The following is an 18,012-nucleotide window of genomic DNA, read 5'->3' as shown; positions in this document are numbered from 1 at the left end:
CCCTCCCTATCCCACCCCTCTAGGTGGTCACAAAGCACTGAGCTGATCTCCCTGTGCTATGTGGCTCCTTTCCACTAGCTAGCTATTTTACGTTTGGTAGTGTATATATGCATGCCACTCTCTCACTTTGTCCCAGCTTACCCTTCCCCTCCCTGTGTCCTCAAGTCCATTCTCTATGTCTGCGTCTTTATTCCTGTCCTGCCCCTAGGTTCTTCAGATCCATGTTTGTTTTTTAGATTCCGTATATATGTGTTAGCATACGCTATTTGTTTTTCTCTTTCTGACTTCACTCTGTATGACAGTCTCTAGGTCCATCCACCTCACGACAAATGACTGAATTTCATTTCTTTTTATGGCTGAGTAATATTCCATTGTATATATGTGTAACATCTTTTTTTTTAACATTTTTATTGGAGTATAATTGCTTGGCAGTGGTGTGTTAGTTTCTGCTTTATAACAAAATGACTCAGTTATACATATACATATATACCCATATCTCTTCCCGGTTGCATCTCCCTCCCTCCCACCCTCCCTATCCCACCATTCTATCCGGTCACAAAACACCGAGCTGACCTCCCTGTGCTATGTGACTGCTTCCCACTAGCTATCGATATTTTACATTTGGTAGTGTATATATGCCCATATATACACTACCACTCTCTCACTTTATCCCAGCTTACCTTTCCCCCTCCCCATGTCTCCAAGTCCATTCTCTAGTAGGTCTGCGTCTTTATTCCCGTCTTGCCCCTAGGTTCTTCATGACGTTTTCTCTTTTTTTTAGATTTCGTATATATGTGTTAGCATATGCTATTTGTTTTTCTCTTTCTGACTTCACTGTGTATGACAAACTCTAGGTCCATCCACCTCACTACAAATAACTCAATTTCATTTCTTTTTACGGCTGAGTAATATTCCAATATTCCATTGTATATATGTGCCACATCTTCTTTATCCATTCATCTGTCGATAGACACTTAGGTTGCTTCCATGTCCTGGCTATTGTAAATAGAGCTGCAGTGAACACTGTGGTACATGACTCTTTTTGCATTATGGTTTTCTCAGGGTATAAGCCCAGTAATGTGATATCTGGGTCATATGGTAGTTCTATTTTTAGTTTTTTAAGAACCTCCATACTGTTCTCCATAGTGACTGTATCAATTTACATTCCCACCAATAGTGCAAGAGGGTTCCCTTTTCCCCACACCCTCTCCAGCATTTATTGTTTGTAGATTTTTTGATGATGGCCATTCTGACTGGTGTGGGGTGATACCTCATTGTAGTTTTGATTTGCATTTCTCTAATGATTAGTGATGTTGAGCATCCTTTCATGTGTTTGTTGGCAAACTGTATATCTTCTTTGGAGAAATGTCTATTTAGGTCTTCTGCCCATTTTTGGATTGGGTTGTTTGTTTTCTTGATATTAAATTGCATGAGCTACTTGTAAATTTTGGAGATTAATCCTTTGTCAATTGCTTCATTTGCAAATATTTTCTCCCATTCTGAGGGTTGTCTTTTCATCTTGTTTATGGTTTCCTTTGCTGTGCAAAAGCTTTTAAATTTTATTAGGTCCCACTTGTTTATTTTTATTTTTGTTTCCATTACTCTAAGAGGTGGATCACAAAAGATCTTGCTGTGATTTATGTCATAGAGTGTTCCACTTATGTTTTCCTCTAACAGTTTTATAGTGTCTGGCCTTAAATTTAGGTCTTTAATCCATTTTGAGTTTATTTTTGTGTATGGTGTTAGGAAGTGTTCTAATTTCATAGTTTAACATGCACCTGTCCAGTTTTCCCAGCCCCACTTATAGAAGAGGCTGTCTTTTCTCCATTGTATATCCTTTCCTCCATTACCAAAAATAAGGTGACCACACGTGCATGGGTTTACCTCTGGACTTTCTATCTTGTTCCATTGATCTGTATTTCTGTTTTTGTGCCAGTACCATACTGTCTTGATTACTATAGCTTTATAGTATAGTCTGAGGTCAGGGAGCCTGATTCCTCCAGCTCTGTTTTTCTTTCTCAAGACTGCTTTGGCTATTCGGGGTCTTCTGTGTTTCCCTACAAATGGTAAAATTTTTTGTTCTAGTTCTGTGAAAAATGCCAGTGGCAGTTTGATAGGGATTGCATTGAATCTGTAGATTGCTTTGGATAGTAGAGTCATTTTCACAATGTTGATTCTTCCAATCCAAGAACATGGTATATCTCTCCATCTGTTTGTATCATCTTCATTTTCTTTCATCAGTGTCTTATAGTTTTCTGCATACAGGTCTTGTGTCTCCTTACATAGGGTTTATTCCTAGGTATTCTATTCTTTTTGTTGCAGTGGTAAATGGGAGTGTTTCCTTAATTTCTTTCAGAATTTTCATCATTAGTGTATAGGAGTGCAAGAGATTTCTGCGCATTAATTTTGTATCCCGCTACTTTACCAAATTCATTGATTAGCTCTAGTAGTTTTCTGGTAGCATCTTTAGGATTCTCTATGTATAGTATCATGTCATCTGCAAACAGTGTCAGCTTTACTTCTTCTTTTCCTATTTGGATGCCTTTTATTTCTTTTTCTTCTCTGATTGCTGTGGCTAAAACTTCCAAAACTATGTTGAGTAAGAGTGGTGAGAGTGGGCAACTGTGTCTTGTTCCTGATCTTAGTGGAAATGTTTTCAGTTCTTCACCATTGAGAATGATGTTGGCTATGGGTTTGTCACATATGGCCTTTATGATGTTGAGGTAGCTTCCCTCTATGCCTGCTTTCTAGAGGGTTTTTATCATAAATGGGTGTTGAATTTTGTCGAAAGCTTTTTCTGCGTCTCTTGAGATGATCATATGATTTTTCTTCTTCAGTTTGTTAATATGGTTTATCGCATTGATTGATTTGCATATATTGAAGAACCCTTGCATTCCTGGAATAAACCCCACTTGATCATGGTGTATGATCCTTTTAATGTGCTGTTGGATTCTGTTTGATAGTATTTTGTTGAGGATTTTTGCATCATGTTCACCAGTGATATTGGCCTGTAGTTTTCTTTCTTTGTGACATCTTTGTCTGGTTTTGGTATCAGGGTGATGGTGGCCTCGTAGAATGAGTTTGGGAGTGGTCCTCCCTCTGCTACATTTTGGAAGAGTTTGAGAAGGATAGGTGTTAGTTCTTCTCTAAATGTTTGATAGAATTCGCCTCTGAAGCCATCTGGTCCTGGGCTTTTGTCTGTTGGAAGATTTTTAATCACAGTTTCAATTTCAGTGCTTGTGATTGGTCTGTTCATATTTTCTATTTCTTCCTGGTTCACTCTCGGCAGGTTGTGCATTTCTAAGAATTTGTCCATTTCTTCCAGGTTGTCCATTTTATTGGCATAGAGTTGCTTGTAGTAATCTCTCATGATTGTTTGTATTTCTGCAGTGTCAGTTGTTACTTCTCCTTTTTCATTTCTAATTCTATTGAATTGAATCTTCTCCCTTTTTTTCCTGATGAGTCTGGCTAATGGTTTATCAATTTTGTTTATCTTCTCAAAGAACCAGCTCTTAGTTTTATTGATATTTGCTATCGTTTCCTTCATTTCTTTTTCATTTATTTCTGATCTGATCTTTATGATTTCTTTCCTTCTGCTAATTTTGGGTTTTTTTTGTTCTTCTTTCTCTAGTTCCTTTAGGTGCAAGGTTAGGTTGTTTATGTGAGATGTTTCCTGTTTCTTAAGGTAGGATTATATTGCTATAAACTTCCCTCTTAGAACTGCTTTTGATGCATCCTATAGATTTTGGGTCATCGTGTCTCCATTGTCATTTGTTTCTAGGTATTTTTTGATTTTCTCTTTGATTTCTTCAGTGATCACTTGGTTATTAAGTAGTGTATTGTTTAGCCTTCATGTGTTTGTACTTTTTACAGATCTTTTCCTGTAATTGATATCTAGTCTCATAGTGTTGTGGTTGGAAAAGATGCTTGATACGATTTCAATTTTCTTAAATTTACCAAGGCTTGATTTGTGACCCAAGATATGATCTATCCTGGAGAATGTTCCATGAGCACTTGAGAAGAATGTGTATTCTGTTGTTTTAGGATGGAATGTCCTACAAATATCTATTAAGTCCATCTCGTTTAATGTATCATTTAAAGCTTGTGTTTCCTTATTTATTTTCATTTTGGATGACCTGTCCATTGGTGTAAGTGAGGTGTTAAAGTCTCCCACTATTATTGTGTTACTGTCGATTTCCTCTTTTATAACTGTTAGCATTTGCCTTAGTATTGAGGTGTTCCTATGATGGGTGCATATATATTTATAATTGTTCTATCCTCTTCTTGGATTGATCCCTTGATCATTACGTAGTGTCCTTCCTTGCTCTTGTAACAATCTTTATTATAATGTCTATTTTATCTGATATAAGTGTAGCTACTCCAGCTTTCTTTTGATTTCCATTTGCATGGAATATCTTTTTCCATCTCCTCACTTTCAGTCTGTATGTGTCCCTAGGTCTGAAGTGGGTCTCTTGTAGACAGCATATAGGTGGGTCTTGTTTTTGTATCCATTCAGCAAGCCTTTGTCTTTTGGTTGGAGCATTTAATCCATTCACGTTTAAGGTAATTATCGATAGGCATGTTCCTATGACCATTTTCTTAATTGTTTTAGATTTGTTTTTGTAGATCCTTTTCTTCTCTTGTTTCCCACTTAAAGAAGTTCCTTTAGCATTTGTTGTAGAGCTGGTTTGGTGGTTCTGAATTCTCTTAGCTTTTTCTTGTCTATAAAGCTTTTGATTTCTCCATCGAATCTCTATGAGATCCTTGCCGGGTAGAGTAATCTTGGTTGTAGGTTCTTCCCTTTCATCACTTTAAGTATATCATGCCACTCCCTTCTGGCTTGTAGAGTTTCTGCTGAGAAATCAGCTGTTAACTTTATGGGAGTTCCCTTGTAAGTTATTTTTCGTTTTTTCCTTGCTGCTTTCAATAATTTTTCTTTGTCTTTAATTTTTGACAATTTGATTACTGTGTTTCTTGGCGTGTTTCTCCTTGTGGTTATCCTTTATGGGACTTGCGCTTACTGGACTTGGGTGCCTATTTCCTTTCCCATGTTAGGGAATTTTTCCACTATAATCTCTTCAAATATTTTCTTGGGTCCTTTCTCTCTCTCTTCTCCTTCTGGGACCTCTGTAATGCGAATGTTGTTGTGTTTAATGTTGTCCCAGAGGTCTCTTAGGCTGTCTTCATTTCTTTTCATTCTTTTTTCTTTATTCTGTTCCACAGCAGTGAATTCCACCATTCTGTCTTCCAGGTCACTTATCCGTTCTTCTGCCTCAGTTATTCTGCTACTGATTCCTTCTAGTGTAGTTTTCATTTCAGTTATTGTATTGTTCATCTCTGTTTGTTTGTTCTTTATTTCTTCTAGGTCTTTGTTAAACATTTCTTGCATCTTCTCGATCTTTGCGTCCATTATTTTTCCAAGGTCCTAGATCATCTTCACTATCATTATTCTGAATTCTTTTTCTGGAAGGTTGCCCATCTCCACTTCATTTAGTTGTTTTTCTGGGATTTTATCTTGTCCCTTCCTCTGGTACATAGCCCTCTGTCTTTTCATCTTGTCTATCTTTCTGTGAATGTGGTTTTTGTCCCACAGGCTGCAGGGTTGTAGTTCTTCTTGCTTCTGCTGTCTGCCCTCTGGTGGATGAGGCTATCTAAGAGGCTTGATGGGAGGGACTGGTGATGGGTAGAGCTGACTGTTGCTCTGTTGGGCAGAGCTCAGTAAAACTTTAATCCACTTAACTGTTGATGCGTGGGTCTGGGTTCCCTCCCTGTTGGTTGTTTGGCCTGAGGCAACCCAACACTGGAGCCTACCCGGGCTCTTTGGTGGGGCTAATGACAGACTCTGGGAGGGCTCACGCCAAGGAGTACTTCCCAGAACTTCTGCTGTCAGTGTCCTTGTCCCCACCCCTGCCTCTGCAGGAGCCCCTCCAACACTAGCAGGTAGGTCTGGTTCAGTCTTCCCTGGAGTCACTGCTCCTTCCCTTGGGTCCCAATGCACACACTACTTTGTGTGTGCCCTCCATGAGTGGAGTCTCTGTTTCCCCCAGTCCTGTCGAAGTCCTGTAGTCAATTCTCACTAGGCTTCAAAGTCTGATTCTCTAGAAATTCCTCCCGTTGCTGGGCCCCCAGGTTGGGAAGCCTGACATGGGGCTCAGAACCTTCACTACAGTGGGTGGACTTCTGTGTTATAAGTGTTCTCCAGTTTGTGAGTCACCCACCCAGCAGTTATGGGATTTGATTTTACTGTGATTGCACCCCTCCTACCATCTCATTGTGGCTTCTCTTTTGTCTTTGGATGTGGGGTATCTTTTTTGGTGAGTTCCAGTGTCTTCCTGTCAATGACTGTCCAGCAGCTAGTTGTGATTCTGGTGTTCTCGCAAGAGCGAGTGAGAGCACGTCCTTCTACTCTGCCATCTTGGTTCCTTTCCTCATCCCATAGATTTGGATCGTTGTGTTTTCATTGTCATTTGTTTCTAGGTATTTTTTGATTTCCTCTTTGATTTCTTCAGTGATCTCTTGGTTATTTAGTAGTGTATTGTTTAGCCTCCATGTGTTTGTATTTTTCACAGATTTTTTTCCTGTAATTGATATCTAGTCTCATAGCATTGTGGTTGCAGAAGGTACTTGATATGATTTCAATTTTCTCAAACTTACCAAGGCTTGATTCATGACCCAAGATATCATCTATCCTGGAGAATGTTCCGTGAGCACTTGAGAAGCAAGTGTATTCTGTTGGTTTTGAATGGAATGTCCTATAAATTCCATTAAGTCCATCTTGTTTAATTTATCATTTAAAGTTTGTGTTTCCTTACTTATTTTCATTTTGGGTGATATGTCCTTTGGTGAAAGTGGGGTGTTAAAGTCCCCTACTATGTGTATGTTACTGTCGATTTCCCCTTCTATGGCTGTTAGCATTTGCCTTATGTATTGAGGTGCTGCTATGTTGGGTGCAAAAATATTTACAATTTTTATATCTTCTTCTTGGATTGATCCCTTGATCATTATGTAGTGTCCTTCTTTGTCTCTTGTAATAGTCTTTATTTTAAAGTCTATTTTGTCTGATATGAGTATTGCTACTCCAGCTTTCTTTTGATTTTCATTTGCATGGAATATCTTTTTCCATCCCCTCACTTTCAGTCTGTATGTGTCCCTAGGTCTGAAGTGGGTCTCTTGTAGACAGCATATATGTGGGTCTTGTTTTTGTATCCATTCAGCCAGTCTGTGTCTTTTGGTGGGAGCATTTAAACCATTTACATTTAAGGTAATTATCAATATGTATGTTCCTATTACCATTTTCTTAATTGTTTTGGGTTTGTTATTGTAGGTCTGTTTCTTCTCTTTTGTTTCCTGCCTAGAAGTTCCTTTAGCATTTGTTGTAAAGCTGGTTTGGTAGTGCTGAATTCTCTTAACTTTTGCTTGTCTATAAAGGTTTTAATTTTTCCGTCGAATCTGAATGAGATCCTTGCTGGGTAGAGTAATCTTGGCTGTAGGTTTTTCCCTTTCCTCACTTTAAATATGTGTTGTCACTTCCTTCTGGCTTGCAGAGTTTCTGTTGAAAGATCAGCTGTTAACCTTATGGGGTTTCCCTAGTATGTTATTTGTTGTTTTTCCCTTGCTGCTTTTAATATTTTTTCTTTGTATTTAATTTTTGATAGTTTTATTAATATGTATCTTGGCGTGTTTCTCCTTGGATTTATCCTGTATGGGAGTCTCTGTGCTTCCTGAACTTGATTGACTATTTCCTTTCCCATATTAGGGATATTTTCAACGATAATGTCTTCAAATACTTTCTCAGTCCCTTTCTTTTTCTCTTCTTCTTCTGGGACCCCTATAATTCAAACGTTGGTGCATTTAATGTTGTCCCAGAGATCGCTAAGACTGTGCTCAATCCTTTTCATTCTTTTTTCTTTATTCTGCTCTGCAGTAGTGATTTCCACTATTTTATCTTCCAGTTCACTTATCCATTCTTCTGCCTCAGTTATTCTGCTATTGAGTCCATCTCTAGAATTGTTAATTTCATTTATTGTGTTGTTCATCATTGTTTGTTTGTTCTTTAGTCCTTTTACGTTGTTGTTAAATGTTTCTTGTATTTTCTCCATTCTGTTTCCAAGATTTTGGATCATCTTTACTATCCTTACTCTGAATTCTTTTTCAGGTAGACTGCCTATTTCCTCTTCATTTATTTGGTCTCGTGGGTTTTTACCTTGCTCCTTCATCTGCTGTGTGTTTCTCTGTCTTCTCATTTTGCTTAACTTACTGTGCTTGGGGTCTCGTTTTCGCTGGCTGCAGGTTCATAGTTCCTGTTGTTTTTGGTGTTTGTCCCCAGTGGCTAAGGTTGGTTCAGTGGGTTGTGTAGGCTTCCTGGTGGAGGGGACTGGTGCCTGTGTTCTCTTGGATGAGGCTGGATCTTGTCTTTCTGGTGTTCTGGAGTGTCTGCGACCTTAGTATGATTTTAGGCAACCTCTCTGCTAATGGGTGGAGTTATGTTCCTGTCTTGCTCGTTGTTTGGCATAGGGTGTCCAGCACTGTAGCTTGCTGGTTGTTGAGTGTAGCTGGATCTTAGCATTGTGATGGAGTCTCTGGGAGAGCTTTCGCCATTTGATATTACGTGGAGCTGGGAGGTCTCTGGTCGATCAATGTCCTGAACTTGGCTTTCCCACCTCAGAGGCACAGGCCTGACACCCAGCCGGAGCAGGAAGACCCTGTCAGCCACATGGCTGGTCTCCACTTCTGCTGGTATTGAGGTTCACACCTCTAGCCTTTTGTTGGAGTCACCCCACTGATGAAGACAGGACCCTCAACAGCCGGTTGTTGGCAGGTGGATTCTTAACCACTGCACCACCAGTGAAGTCCCTGTTTCATATTATTTTGTCTAAGTTTTTGTTTTCTTTTGTTTTTGTTTTTGGTTGTTTCAGGCAAGAGTATAGAACAGGTTCTTGTTACTCCATCTTGGCCAGAAGCAGAAGTCCGTTCTTTAAATTTAGCAGCTCAGAATATTTGCTATTTCTGTTGATAAGGCCATAGTCATGCAGACCAAAAGGTTAAAGAAAAGATTATGACTGTATAAAAATGAAATATTAGAAAAATTACTTGAATAGGTAACAAGAAATTCTGTCCTCCAAATGGTATTGTCTTTAAAGGGGCACATTGTAAACAAATGGAGCAAGAGTTATCAATTGAAATTCAGGTCCTTTTTATAGCTATGTAAGTTGTTCATAATTTAGACCATTAGTGAGTATAATGATATTTTATTCTTTGGTCTTTTGGTTTTTCTTATCTTCCTGTGTTCTAGATCTTTTAAATCCTTAACTGGATATAAGAATCTATAGTAGCAAGTTAGCCATAAAAATAATTATCATCTTTTTAGGGACAAATAAAAGAAGGTATGAAAAACTATGCTTAGTATTCTAGATTTATCAGGTCCTGGATTTTTTGTCTCTATCTTTAGATGGTTTTGATTTTTTTCTTACTTTTCCACTTGATGTTCTTTTTTTTCTTTCACCCTACTTGATATTCTTTGTTAAATTGTTGGAAAACATGAGCTTGTAGGTCCTGTTTAGCATTTTCATTGACCCAAGTTCTCTTTACTTCAGATTACTGTATGAAGTTAATGGAGTTTTTAGTAGGTTTTTTTATTTTAATGCATCTCGGAATAATATGAATGTATTTTTGAATGTTTTTAATAGGTGTAATTCTCAAATAATTCTATAACCTGAGTTTTAATTACAGTGCTATGATATAATTACTTGGTTTTAAGGTCTTTACATATGTAATTATTACAGACATCACAGCGTTTTTCCTCAGTTGATGAAGAAGCAAAACTTCATAAGACCATGTCTCAAGGAGAGATTACGAAGTTGGCAGTGAGACAGAAGGCTTCAGATTCAGATATAAGGTATAAAGCATACACTGACTGTTAATAGGGGTCATATAATTTTATTTACTAATAGACCATAGTTAAATACTGAGCATCTTTTTAAAAGCATAATTGATAGAATAGCTATCAATTTTGAAAGTTTTGAATTTATTTTTCAACAAATACTAAGTACCTACTGTGTGACAGTAGCATAAATAATTCAGATATATATAATGAGCTTTGTCTTTTTATATGTTTAGCACTGTGATTTGGGCAAAGTCTTTACATCATTATATGACTTAGAATTTTTGGTTTTAAAAGAAAAGAGATTAGACCAGATTAGACTGAAAATATTTTCCAGTTTTGGACTTGGATTCTGTTCTGAGTTAAGTGTTTTACAAATGGAACTGGAAAAGACTTTCAGGAAAGAACTCTGTTCTCTTTAGGAGAGTACATGAAGTTTTTATTTACCAAGAGTATGTCTTGGGCTTCCCTGGTGGCGCAGTGGTTGAGAGCCTGCCTGCTAATGCAGGGGACACGGGTTTCAGCCCTGGTCTGGGAAGATCCCACATGCCGTGGAGCAACTAGGCCCGTGAGCCACAACTACTGAGCCTGTGCGTCTGGAGCCTGTGCTCTGCAACAGGAGAGGCCATGACAGTGAGAGGCCCGCACACCACGATGAAGAGTGGCCCCCGCTTGCCACAACTAGAGAAAGCCCTTGCACAGAAATGAAGACCCAACACAGCCAAAAATAAAAATAAATTAATTAAAAGAAGGCTCAAAAAAAAAATGTCTTTGTCCCTTACCGTGTTATATAAGGCAGTTGGGCCCTCACTGAACATTTGAATATCTCATTGAAATCTATCTGGTTCATAACCCTGTTAAAGATCAGTTTCTCAATGACTGTAGAGGCATAATCCAAGGTAACCCAAATCTAGAGCAGATTATGCTGGAGATCAAATTTTGGGAAACAAAATGTAACATAGAAAAAACATACAGGTGGAGATAGCAGATTAACTATATAAATTTAATTTCCACATCCTCCTAAAATATCAAAACCTATAGAGGACAGAAACAACAGGAGACAGCAATAATAAAACAGGAGACAGCAATAATAAAAATGGAGACAGCAATAATAAAAACGTGGAATCCTAAAAGTAGATAGACAAATTTTAAATGTCTTTATAGATAGGAGAAAGTTGAATCCTAAACCAAGTGGGTAAAACTGAGAAAGAAGCATCTGGCTGACTGGTCTTCCCCAGTCCTAGCAGAAAACAGGAGATTTATTTTCTGGAAAGGATAAAACAGAAGATTTCTGCAGTTGGAGGTAACCAGATACAGTTGAGGTGGGGTACATATTTGGAACAGGGAGATTTAATGAATGTTTACATACTGAATGTTAAGATCCCCCAGATTTTTTTCTGTATTCTGCTTCCACGTTTCACATACCCTCTAAGCAGATGATTCAAAGAGTCTTTGGGACTTCCATCCAACCCTCATGGAAAGACCTAAAGATATTTCTATCAGGGGCTCTCCCTACAAATTGGACCAGCCAGATAACCCTACAAGGACAACCACAGTTTGGAAGCCCCACCAATGCACACTAGACCTTCCAAGAAGCTTGTTTATACCCTACTTTTGATCACCACACATTTGAGGAGACATCAGAAGTGAAAGAATCTAAAACTAATTGATAAAATACAACTTGGAAGCAATAAACTATACAGGGGAAAGAAAACTTCAAGACAGACAAATACAACTATCAGTAGACCTTCTGCATAAATAAATATAACTACATTCATGAAACCAAACAGAATACTTTAAAGGGAAACATTCATAATAAAAAAGAGTATTTGAAAATTGAAAGTGTGATAGCATAAAGAAGTCAGAAGAGTTAGAAGGAAAGTTGAGGACATCTGTCAGAAAGTTGAGCCAAAAGACAAATGGATAGAAGAGGCAAGAAAAGATAGGAAAATTAGAGGAGCAGTTCAGGACATCCAGTGGCCCACTGATAGGAGCTCTGGAAAGATAGGACAAAGTAAAAATAAAGTAATTCAAATAAATTGCATGGAACTGAAGGACTTGAGTTTCTATAGATTGAAAGGACCCCCTGAGGGCCCAACATAATGAATGAAAATAGACCCATACCAAGAGACACGTCATCATAAAACAGTAGAGACAAAACACATCTCCATTATGATGGTGAAATAGCTTTTTAAGTGATGGTTGTACAGCAATCACTGAGGGAGCCGTGCCAGATTAGAGCAGGTTAGATGACTCTGGGAAAGATTTCTTCAAGAACATGGAACTGATGGTGTACCTACTATGTCTCAACATGTTGAGAGGAGATACTCATAAATGAGGAGACACTTGGAGGTGAATTGGATGTAGGAAAGTGAGCAAATGTAAAACAAAACACTAACTCTAGAAAACTATTGGTTATGGAGGGTACTGTATGTCTCAGTTGTGAATATTATTTACAGAGTAAAAAAAATAGTGAATACTACTAAAAGAAAATACTGTATATTGATCTAACTAAAATTATGATATTCTGTTGCGGGGATGTCTGTGTTTGTGGAGGGTATAGAACTGGAGTGTTGGAATATGCTTAATTATTATTTGTGGTCATAAATATGATAGCAATATAAGTATGGTAAATATTAAAAGAATCAGTTAAATAAATTCAAAAGGGTTGCTCTAGGGAGCAGAAAAGGAATGAGAATGGCAGGAGAATGCTATCATTTGTAATAAGTCTTGTAAAACAATTTCCCTTTATACTATATGGATGTATAGGATTAGTAATAAGCTATTAGAAAAAGAAGGAAGCATGGATAAAAGAACATGGGCTTCAAAAGCAGACAGACCTGATTTTAACTTCCATCTCCATCAGCCCTCTGAGCCTCAGGTTGCTCATGTGTAAAGTTAGGATAAAAATACCTATTTATCATGGTAGTTGTGAAAAGAAGGCATCATAAGTAAGTCATAGTGCCTGGCTCCTAGTTGATGCTCAAAAATAAAGGAACCAACAAATTAATGTGCAAGTAGGCCTCCTAGTACGAGGTTAGGATACATACTTTATGGTCAGTAAATGTGAACTGTTATTATCTCAGGATGTTTCCTTGATTTATATGATGGGAGACAGTATATAAGCACTAATGAGGCAATATAGAGCATAGTTGGTGTGATTCTCAACTTTGTTACTCACTGGCTGTGTAACCTTGGGAAAGTTACCTAATGTTTAAGCTACCAGTTTTTCACCTGAAAAACGGTTATGGTTTGAATGTCAACTTGTTGTTATAGTTAATTAAGGTAATTCTATATAAGCACTTGTACCTGGAGCATGATAACAACTCAAATAAATGGTGGTTTTTTTTTAACATTCCTGAGTCTCATTATTTCTGTATTCAAGATGAGGAAGCTATCATTTACCTTCCAGATGAAGTTTAAATGTACACTTGAAGATTAAATATGACTAAACTTAACTATGAAGGTTAAATGAATTAATTCACATGAAAGGTGTTTATATAACTTAAAGTGACGTACAGATATTGTCAATAGGACATGCTAATTTCCATTGTTACTTTTTTGTTGTTGTTGTTGTTAACAGACCTCAGAGAGCTAAGATGAGATTCTGGGCCAAAGGGAAACAAGGGGAGAAGAAGACTACCAGAGTGAAACCTGCCACCCATTCGGAGGTTTCGGCACTCTTTGCTGGCTCAGATGTGATTCCAGCTCATCAGTTTCCAGATGGTAAAAATGGACAAAGGGTGGAGATTGTCTTCATAATTTCTGTTTACTCTTTCTGAAAGTTTACTATCCCTCTAGTATTTGTAATGGTAATCCTGTTGGTGAGATATTCTAATGAGATAGGACCAAGATTGTTAAGTCCCTCCTTAACTAACAGATAATTATAAAATTAAATTTTACCTATAATAGAAGTTTCAGGGAAATGTGGTACAAAACAGTGAAGTAACAACAACTTCAAGAATGACTGCGAATCTTTGATTAGCCTCAGTTTTCTAAAGTGTAAAAATCTAACCATCATTCATTCACTTAACAAATGTATATTCCTAGTAAAAATTAATGACAGCAGCTAATTTTTGAGTGCTTACTACATACAAGGCACTGTACTAAGCATATTGTATGTATTAACTCGATTGATCCTCACAACAATTTTTTGAGGTTGGTATGATTATTATTCCCAGTTTATAGATAAGAAAGCTGAGGCACAGAGAGTTATTTGCTTATACATGTATAGCAATTGGCAGAGCTGAGATTTGAATTCAGGCAGTCTAGCTCCAGAGTCCGTATTCATAACCATTGTGCTGAAGTACCTATTGTATGTTCCTGGGACTTTATAGTGGTAGCTGTTATTTTAACTTTTGGGGCATCAATCATAGCACATTAGAAAATACCCAACAGTTAGTTCATCTGTTGAGATATGGCCTTTCTAAATGCTAGAATTATTAACTCTCCAAGGATTCCAGTAGTCCCAGTATTAGAAGATTAGCCCATTCTTCCCAAGCCCTTTGCTCAAGTATGTATGAACGTTTTTAATTACCATGTAAAGATGCCAGCTGTCTTAAACAGGGATATACATCAGAGGTGGATGTGTAGTAATGAGTGGGTAAAATACCGGTGGGTGGATGAAATATCAGTATTGAATAAAATAGAAAGAGGCCCTAGGAAGAAAGTTATTATCTCTAAGAAGAGATAGAACAGGCCCAGCTAAAGTAAGTAAACAAAACTTCTCACATCTAGAATGAGATAAAAATAAAGGGACAAAGGATAAGATAAAGGGAGGAAAGATCAAGTTTCACATGGGAATGGATCAGCCAGAGCAGAGGCATCTGTGTGTCAAAGGAAAAACTGGTAGAAATTTAATTAGAACCCTGTTTTCTGTCTTGTGGCTTTGCTCCTATCACTTTGCAAACTGATATGGATAAAACCAGTTGTAAATTAAGTGAATACTACAGGTTCAGTTTGGAAAATTTGGAATTCCTAAGAGGATCAATTCATTTTATCTTATCTGGTTTACAGTAGTCATTCTAAGTTTTTCATATTTCACAGTTATATTCTCCACTGCTGATTTCCAAGAAGGAATTAGGAAGCTCTTTGGTTGAAGTATATGTTATTAGCAGACTTCATTGTGTGTTTGCTTAATAAGGATACATGTATAAAAATTGATTGTAGCCTTTTTATTTATCTTTGGGTAGAAATTTATTAAGGTAGCCCTTGTTTTTAATGCTGAAATTGGATTATAGACAGTTTCTTTAGTAACTATTATTTCTTTTAGTATAAAGAATGATATTGACTTTGCTAAATGAAATAATTAGATACTTGTATATCTAGGTTGTATAATGGAATTAATATTCGTTGACACCAATTTGAATATACTTATATCCTATATCTTGATAATTTTTATTCTGGTGCCATATCTCAAGTTTGTTTCACTTCCTGCCTAAGGTGGCATTTAGCAAGTAGGAGGCTATTTTTTTTCCTTTATTGTCAGAATTAGCTTTTAGATGGAATGAGGATATACCGTTGGACAGAAGGTAAGGTAAATATATGTGGGGAAAACATGTGAAATGGGGCCAACTTTCTCATTAAGCCCCAGGTAGGCGTTGGCAAATCCAGTGTAGTTCTAGATTATAATGGACTACATGGAACCCAATTTCTCTGGTGTAAACAGTTGCAGAGAAAATTTGTTGTGTTTTACAATATTATATACGGAGCTAGTTAATTCCAGGAATTATCTGAGAAATTCATACAGTTATTTGGGAAATATATGTGAAAATCCTAAATAGCAAGCAGACACAGGCAGAAGTGAACCAGTTGAGTTACCTGATTCCCTAAATAGAGGTTGCCAGCCTAACACCAGATATTGTCACTGGAGCATTTATGGCTTTAGACCCTAGTAAACAAATAATAACAATTATCAAACTTCACTGGCTTATTGGATTTGTATATAACTGGATGTTCTTTCAAACAGATATAGTAAAGCTATGACTGGGTTAATAGTCAGCATTTAACATGCTAGTGTGATTGTGTGCTCTTCTTTCTTTTCTTTGGGACTGAGGTCTTTGGGATCCAGGCTTCAGTTCTACAAGACACTTCCATCCAGATTTTCAGTATCAGACCTCATCTCTTTGGGAGACACAATAGAATTTCCCATTGAAAAGTGATAATTCTTAAATACATTTTCTGTACAAATGTACAATCTGGATTTACTGCCTAACTGCCTGAACTTAAACATTAATGTTACTTTACTTTTCGGATATTTACATGTTTCCTTCAGTGACTTACTAAAGGAACTTAAAAAGAAGGATGTAGAGATTTCAGTATTTTTACTAAAAGAAATTTTTTCTGGACACTCTATCTTGATTTATAGAATTATCTCAGAATCAGCCAACACCTCCATTGAGTCCAGAATTGCCTGGGAGTTGCCGGAAGGAGTTCAAAGAGAACAAAGAGCCTTCTCCAAAGGCAAGGCGCAAGAGAAATGTGAAGATCAGCAGCGTGGCTTTGGAGTCTATGCATTGGCAAAATGACTCTGTCCAGATCATAGCAAGTGCCAGTGATTTAAAAAGCATGGATGAATTTCTTCTGAAAAAGGTACCCTGTGCCTGCTCAGTGAGGCCCCTGAGCAGCTTTGACTGTGGAATGCTTGTATATCAGGATATGCCCCCTAAAGGATATATGCTTCAGTAAGTTAGAGCATCTGTTTCTTTACCAGAAAGGTGCAAATAATAGGATTCATATGAGTTAGACTGCGTAGACAGGATTTAAAGTTTTAGGCTTTACTGTTGACTTCAGTTTTACCGTAAGTGTCATGTTGCATTCTGTATGGGAAGGTGAGGCTTGTCATTGCACACTTTGAGTTGTCTTTTTGGTAGCAGAACTGTGGAATCATACAATGTTAGAAGGGACTTTAGAAATCATCTAGTAGTAATAAAACTTTGGCTACCTGGTCATGCTTTTTTCTGGGTCCCATGATAGTTTGCCCTTTCAGGACGGTCATTGTTGAAGAAACAGTATGTGTCCAGAGTGGCATTCACTTCTTTTCAATTTAGTTGATTGTGTACAAAATCTCTTTCTCTGGTCCCCAGATGAATGACCTAGATAATGAAGACAGCAAGAAAGACACACTAGTGGATGTTGTATTTAAAAAAGCTCTGAAAGAATTTCGGCAGAATATCTTCAGCTTTTATTCATCTGCATTGGCGGTAAGTTAAACTGTGTCACGAGATATTCAGAAGTTCAACATATGAAAAATTTGACAATGCCATAAAAAATAATACAGGGGCCATGTTCAACTAGAGATTTCTCCAGTGTCTTCTTTTTGTTTTAGGGATAGATAGGGAAAAGCATACTGACTGACCTCAGATTAATAGCATCCTCAAATTTCCTTGAGCTGTTTTTTTTTTTTCCCCTTGTTATAGGTATATTTTCATCTTAAGGTATTGAATTCAGATATTCTAGGTATGATTCTTTTTCACCCAGTGGCTCTTCACTATTTTGACTTCTCATGATCCTTTTAGCTCTGGCTCCAGCTTCTAATTCTCATTTGTGTTGGAATTATACTTTTTTATTCAGTAGAATTAGAGCAGTTTATGTTCACCAATTTCTATATATGAGTTTGTATCACTTTCAGATTTACCTATACTTTCATATGATGTTGGTCATGGTTTAGAAAATTTATTATTGGTGCTAAAGTATATAATAATTAATGCTTTTGATCTATAGAATCTTTATTAATATCTCTGAATTGTCATATTTATTCTATAAAAAATAATTTGTATTTAATTGGTTTTTCTTTGTTCAACCTGTAATTTAATGTGTAAAGAGAAATCAGGAGAACTTTCCTATGTATATTCTACTCAGTATAAGATTTTTTTGCCTTTTAAAAATAGGAACCATGCAGTCTTAGCAATAATTTCAAGACCATAATAAAGTAGTAATCAGGCTACGGCAAATGACTAGGTTTGGGTAGAGACAATGTTGGCCATATTTTTCTAATCCTGCTAACTGCTTGTCATGCTTCATACCTTTATTTTCTAGGTTAGGGACCAATATACTTTGTATCACATAGGAAGAGCCAACGTTATGAAATAGAGCTTAATAGTGGTTTTCTAACCCTGGATCAAAGAGGTTCA

The 18,012-nt window shown here is 37.1% G+C and overlaps 1 protein-coding gene across 2 annotated transcripts in view; it reads left to right on the top strand.

The window, feature by feature from the left end:
• MYO9A (myosin IXA) overlaps positions 1 to 18,012 on the top strand; it is a gene marked incomplete at its 3' end in the record, with an annotated part of 220,604 nt that overhangs the window by 147,568 nt on the left and 55,024 nt on the right. For both annotated transcript variants that reach the window (XM_082860992.1, XM_082860993.1), the window contains 4 exons: positions 9,783 to 9,895; positions 13,464 to 13,606; positions 16,248 to 16,471; positions 16,966 to 17,082. In XM_082860992.1, the coding sequence (XP_082717118.1) occupies positions 9,783 to 9,895; positions 13,464 to 13,606; positions 16,248 to 16,471; positions 16,966 to 17,082 (597 nt within the window). The remainder of the gene's footprint in view (positions 1 to 9,782; positions 9,896 to 13,463; positions 13,607 to 16,247; positions 16,472 to 16,965; positions 17,083 to 18,012) is intronic.

The sequence above is a fragment of the Leucopleurus acutus genome (assembly GCF_964270905.1).
Source record: "Leucopleurus acutus genome assembly, chromosome: 1".
In the NCBI taxonomy this organism is placed as follows: Eukaryota; Metazoa; Chordata; class Mammalia; order Artiodactyla; family Delphinidae; genus Leucopleurus; species Leucopleurus acutus.
Note: the sequence above shows the minus strand (reverse complement) of the source record. Positions and strands in the feature narration are given on the sequence as shown.